Source organism: Sinocyclocheilus anshuiensis, unplaced genomic scaffold (assembly GCF_001515605.1).
Source record: "Sinocyclocheilus anshuiensis isolate Anshui unplaced genomic scaffold, SAMN03320099.WGS_v1.1 scaffold1434, whole genome shotgun sequence".
NCBI lineage: Eukaryota > Metazoa > Chordata > Actinopteri > Cypriniformes > Cyprinidae > Sinocyclocheilus > Sinocyclocheilus anshuiensis.
Genome location: NW_015558610.1, coordinates 72,385 through 79,260, shown reverse-complemented (window position 1 = coordinate 79,260; position 6,876 = coordinate 72,385). Strand labels below are relative to the sequence as shown.

Here is a 6,876-nt window from a genome sequence, read left to right as displayed (position 1 = left end):
GACTATTTTGTGTGTGTGTATGTGTTCGTTCGCCTGATTGGGAAGTTGCAGTGACAGAAACGGTGACATTCCAGATAAAGTTTGAAAGGAGTAAAGCCTGTGTTAATGCTATCGAGTAGGCTAATATGGCCAAAGAAGATATTTTGTTTTATAAATAAATGTTCATTTAAAAACAGCCCACGATCAGCGTGTTATGTTACCGTTATCCCTTATGGCTCCGACGAGGTTTTGTTCCATCCTCCACGCTGTTACAACTCACAGTGACAGAAGACTATTTTTGGCCAAGCAACGCGGAGAGCCGCTTCAGAAACGTGCCGCAGCTGGCTCATAACACAAGCACTGACTAGAGCGGCCGCGATCAGCTCCGGTGGCCGTGGACCGCAGACGTTTGCAGTGAGGCGCAGATCAGCTCTAACGTCACTGAATCTGCTGTTAAAAATGAACCATCCATGCATCATATCATCATGCAAAACATACGTCACGTGTTGTCACGCGTTGGCGTCATCAAATTGCGATTGGTTCGTGAGATCGGCGAAGTTAATGAGTACCGATCGAGTCATAAAATGTGATTATCGGCCGATACCGATCTCCAATATATTAATAATAAATATACACAGTACACACACATATAGTATGTAAACATAAACTTTTATTTTGAATGCGATTAATCGCGATTAATCGTTTCACAGCCCTAGTTTCAAATAATGATACTGTTATTGTATCCATGTAAACAAGGAAAAAGATCATTTTTGAAAATATTGACATCACGAACATGTGTATTATATGTGTATAGTGTATAGGTATGTTCACATACACATAGTCTTTCTATACAAAGAGATATCACCTGCTACTGGCCTTGTATGCATAATAAAGTGTTTTGAGTAGTTTTCACAGATCTGTGTGAACAGGGATCATTTTGACAACATTGTCATCAGTATGTGAAACTTTTAAAAACACGCAAATGACAAACTTTTCTGTTTTTATTAAGGACAAACTTTTCGTTGTTGTGTAAATGTATTCTTACACTCGCTTATCGTCTGGACACTTGTGCATATAATGTTGTTTACCTGTCAGACTTACCTGTTATTCTGCATCTTAGTCAACAAGTCTTCCAGTCATTCAGTCATCCTCATCTACGTGTTCCTATTGCCTTGAGATGAACGAGGTGATCTGGGAGTACCTCCGCTGTCTTGACATCATATGCACTGATGATATCTTGATTTACATTACGTCACTCTCGTAATGAAAAAGCTGCGAAAACACCACCTCTACTTAAAGGCCGAAAAATGTGAGTTCCACCTGTCATCCACTCAATTCCTTGTGTATATCATATCTGAAAGGTGACAAGATGGACCAGGGAAAGGTTCAAGCAGTTCTGGCCACAACCCACCACAAGAGCTCAAACAATTATTGAGATTTGCAAACTTCTACAAACTTTTGCAGAATTTTCCTTCATGGTTGAGGTTGATGCATCCACCAATGGAGTTGGAGCAGTACTATCTCAGCGACAAGGGTATCCCTATCTGGGGTATCCGGGTATCCTATGTGCCTTCTTCTTTAGGAAAATGGCCCTGGCAAAGCAAAACTATTACAGTGGCAACCAGGAGCTACATCAAGCTGGCATTAAAGGACCACTGGCTCAACAGGGGTTGATTTATGCTCCATCAGTACTTCATACACACCTCATAGACTCTTCTCTGGGCTTGGGTGACCCTGGCCAACAGCAAACCCTCTTGTTTTTTTCAAAATCATTACTGGTGGCCCAGTATGTCCCAGAATGTCCAGCACTTCATAAAGGAAGGCACAGCACTAACTGTGCCTTGTCAAAGACTCTACATCTTCTTCCATTTGGCAAGTAGCTTCCACTCCCAGTGCCACACCATCTCTGGTCACACCTAGGAGTGGATTTCATCACTGAACTGAAGACCCTGGAAGCCCTAGACCATCACGTCTTCCGCAACGATGGTGTCCTGGGAAATGTTGTCTCAGACCGCAGTCTGGAGGTCTTTCTTCTCACAACCTCTACTTACAATCCAGGAAAGAAGGTCTGCCTCTGTATCAGGGTCATTCCTCTTCAGCTGTACTGCAAGAGTCCCCACTACATCAGTCAAGAGACAAATCAACCCAGTCATCTACCATTTACACCTCCTAGCACATTACTGTATTGCACCCACATTTGATTTGTCACTTCTCAAGCCTTACCAACCTTCTTTGTCCCCTTTCACAGAGTCTGGTGGGCCTAACAATCCTCCACCACTGTTCCTGGGCCAGTCTATGCTGTCCATGAGATCCTGGACTCCCGACGTCAGAGGAATCCTCTTGAGTACCTGGTTGACTGAGAAGGCTAAGGTCCTGGCTCCTGGAGAGATCCTGGGTACCTCAAGATGACATCCTGGATCCGACCTTACTAGACAACTTCCAAACAGCTATCTTGCCCTACGCCATGTGGATGTGGTCAGCCTTGGTGTCGGAGGCTCTGGCACTCAGGGGCAGTCTTTGGGGGGTGGGGGGATTGTGGGGTCAGTCTTTTAGTCATCCAGTCTTATAGTTCTCCAGTCATCCTCGACTCTGTGTTCCCATTGCCTCATCAAGTTCACTTGAGTATCACAGCTGTATTCTCCGTGTTGCCATTTCCATCTGCAAAAACTGTTATATTTTCATCTGCACTGCCTTTGGACATCTCACTATTGTTCAGTACTCACAATTCTGTTTTCACTTCAGCTGTTGTGTTTCAATAAAGCCCGCTGTTGAGTCTGCATCAGTCTCATGCTGTTCGTGACAACAATACTTTTGCGTAAATTAATCTAGATTAATTTTAGTTTCATTATACATTCACAAATTTATAACAAGTTGTATAAATTAACATTACTTAATGTATTATCAACAAACAGATCATGTTATCACATCATGTTATCACATGTACTGTATGACTACATCACATTAGCAAACTAAAACAAACAAAATTGAACCTTATTATACAGTAACTGTTTAATTCCATCCATTTAAGACATTAAGGGCCAGATTTACTAAACAAGGCAAATTGGTTGTGTTTCGTGCATTGCACTGTTGGTTTTATAATTCAGTAAGCTTTGTGTTACTTGCAGCATGGGACATTTTCAACATCAATCCCAGAATGCATTTCTGTTCACCTCCATTTGTCTGACGTCTCTAAATAATTATGTTATCTGCTTTCTGGTTGCATGTAGTGCTTTCAGTGTTAGTTATGTGCTCAGTGTAGCGAAAGCGACTATATGGGAATCAAGTATAATGTAGCATTAACTTTCATTGGTGTTATTGTGATTTCAGAATCAAATTACTTAATTCCTACAAACCACAGTCAACAACTATCATTCCCAGAATCCTTCACACTTTTCTTGCCAGAGCTTTTATCTGCATAAATAGCCAACACATTTTCAACAAGAGTTGAATGAGAGATGTATGCTTGAAATATAATTTCATTATTTTCTTTCCTCTCTATATTAATACAGGTCAATATTTCTAGACTGACACATTGTTCCACGTGAAGATGACCCAGAAGGCATGAAATGACTGATAACGGTGCCCATATCAATACAACTTGAAAGTCAACAATGTCCTCTAAGTGGATAACCAAAGAGTTGATTACAAAAGTTTGGCATGTCATTTGAAATGTGAAATTTTTTTTTTTGGACTGCTCACAATGCAGCACAAAACAAGAACACAAGGAAGTAGCTTTGTAAGCAACATGTTCACATGTTTTTAAATAGGACATCCCAAAACGCTCAAGTAAATGAGACACATTGTATATGAGATACATGTAATGATATACAGGTGCATCTCAATAAATTAGAATGTCATGGAAAAGTTCATTTATTTCAGTAATTCAACTCAAATTGTGAAACTCGTGTATTAAATAAATTCAATGCACACAGACTGAAGTAGTTTAAATCTTTGGTTCTTTTAATTGTGATGATTTTGGCTCACATTTAACAAAAACCCACCAATTCACTATCTCAACAAATTAGAATATGGTGACATGCCAATCAGCTAATCAACTCAAAACACCTGCAAAGGTTTCCTGAGCCTTCAAAATGGTCTCTCAGTTTGGTTCACTAGGCTACACAATCATGGGGAAGACTGCTGATCTGACAGTTGTCCAGAAGAAAATCATTGACACCCTTCACAAGGAGGGTAAGCCACAAACATTCATTGCCAAAGAAGCTGGCTGTTCACAGAGTGCTGTATCCAAGCATGTTAACAGAAAGTTGAGTGGAAGGAAAAAGTGTGGAAGAAAAAGATGCACAACCAACCGAGAGAACGGTTATGACAATTATGACAATCCTCATAATCCCCTTATGAGGATTGTCAAGCAAAATAGATTCAAGATTTCACAATTTGAGTTGAATTACTGAAATAAATGAACTTTTCCATGACATTCTAATTTATTGAGATTCACCTGTACATAATTGTTTCATTGAATTTCAACCTCAATTCTCCAACATAGTGCTCCCATCATTATTTACCCATCATAGATTTCCTTCTTCTGAAGACCAATTGATTTATCTTTTAAGCTGAAATTTAATATATCAAAACTAGGGATGGAAATGGTTCTAGTTTTGCGATCAACACAAATATCTTTGGAGACTGAATTCACCCTACAATAGATGTTGCTCTTCTACAAACAAAATTGTTGGGTTTTCAGTATGTGAATGTTTTCACCCAATGTGAATAGGAATGGGCTCCCTTTGAAAATCCATGCCACTCACATTCTGTATGAATTAACCTTAAGAAATGGTCTTCAATTTCCAACCCGGTCTGTGGATTATCCTGTGGATGGACTGACCTCCACAGACTGAAGGACACAGCATGCCTCATCACATATGACAACTGTGCTGAGACTTGAAGACTCCAGCCGATTAAACTGATTGAAATTTCATTTGTCTCTTTTCTACCTCTCACTTTTCTCTCTCCTTTCTTATCCCCTCTGGTGGACTGTGTCCTGCTTTTGTGCTTTTCTGGAACAATAACATGTAATGCACTATACTCTGTACAAATATTTCAAAACAATATAGATATATTGAAAAGCACTATAGAATTAAAACTGACATGACTTGACTTAAATCTTCTAGGTGGTTACCAACTGGCCCAAATTAACAAATTACCTAAATAAATACACACAATAAATAAAATATATATTTTTAATGTTTTATCAAAAAGCATATTTCTGATTACTTTGAAAAGTGATTGCATGTCGCCTTAACAAGCCACATGTACGGTGTACATATGAGGACATCCTCAGACCTTCAGACCCAAGGACAAATGTCAGGTGTCAGGTCTCATATAGGCGAAACAACCTCCGATATAAAGACATTGGAAGAAATGGCATCAGATGCAACCTCAGAAATTTACCGTTCTTATAAAGTTTAATTTAAAATGATGCTTTTAAACAGCTTACAAGAAAAAGTTCTTATCCAGGGCCGTGACCCCAATGGACATTAACGAGGATACATATTTGCTATTCTTGATGGTGCTCTGCTGTACTCCATTACAAACTGCTCTGCTGTACTCCATTACAAACTCAGTATGTGGTTAGGCAACACATTCTCACTCCCAACTCGTCACATATTGACACTTGTTCAGGACCCTTTGGCGTCACTTTTTGACACACAGGGTACCCGTTTAGTGTCATTTTTTGATGTGCAGGGTCCTCCATTGCTTTAAAATAATAAATACCTCTGACTGTACTTTTATTTGCATGCTGCTTGTTTTATATTGTACAGAAGTGGGTAGGTTTAGGGTAGGGTGGGGTTAGGTGCTCCAATGTAAGTATAACTTTATATAAAAGTATTTCTATTTTTTACAAATGCATGCAAACAACTGAAAACAATGGCCTGCTCTTCGAAAAGTGATGCTAAAAGGGTACCCCTGTTCGCCAATAGGTCCTGACCAAGCGTCAATATGTGACAAGTTGGTAGTGTGAACGTGTTGGGTTAGGACAGTGTTTCTCAACCCTGGTCCTGGGCGCCCCCCAGCACTGCACATTTTGTGTCTCCCTAATCAAACACACCTGATTCAACTCATTAGCTCATTAAAAGAAACGGGTGTGTCAGATAAGGGAGACATACAAAATGTGCAGTGTTGGGGGGGCGCCCAGGACAAGGGTTGAGAAACACTGGGTTAGGATGACATAAACTAAAAACAAAAAAAAAACGTTTTAGATTGGTCTGCCTTAGTAGTGTAATACCACTCATCAATGTCAAAATGTCTGAGATAGCCGTTCAGATGAAAGATGGGCTTTTTTTTAAGAGTTGTACTTTTCACATAAGCTGAATATGAACAGCATGATGCTTCAGTTTTAAGAGTGCAAACTAAGATGTAATGGCTAAATATTAAACTTTTGACTAATATTTGAATCTTTTAACTGTTTACAAAAAAAATGTTATGTAGTACTTTTGATTGACAGTTTCCCCAAATTTGCTCTTACCATCCACGCAGGCCGGCCTGGCTCTCGTTGTCCCAGCAATCTGTCCTTTCTTACATGCGCAGCGGGCCGTCTGTCTGGCAATCGTCCTGCGTGGCTGACTGCTGTCTCTGTCTAGAGTGACAATCTCACAGGTGCCTGCTGCCAGTTGACCTGCAGGACATAACCAAAGACAGAAGAAGAGTTCAGAGGGGATCACTGGGAATAGTGGCCACATCAGTGATTTTTTTAGCTTATTGAAGTTGTTTTTTCACAATTCAGGACAGGGTTATGCTTTGTTTGAGTATGATTATTTTCTTAAAATTCCTAAATAAAAAATACAGACAAATGAGACAATAGACATGCAATAAGAGTAGTATAATGTGGGCACTGGGCAGTAGAGCTAAAAAAAAAAAAAACTGGGGGGGGGGGGGGGG

The 6,876-nt window shown here is 39.8% G+C and overlaps 1 protein-coding gene across 1 annotated transcript in view; it reads right to left on the bottom strand.

Annotated features, from left to right (window-relative positions):
- Positions 1 to 6,876, bottom strand: part of LOC107680295 (protein FAM19A5-like) — a 104,806-nt gene that overhangs the window by 54,844 nt on the left and 43,086 nt on the right. The window contains exon 2 of the mRNA XM_016476139.1: positions 6,464 to 6,613. Coding sequence (XP_016331625.1) covers positions 6,464 to 6,613 — 150 coding nt within the window. The remainder of the gene's footprint in view (positions 1 to 6,463; positions 6,614 to 6,876) is intronic.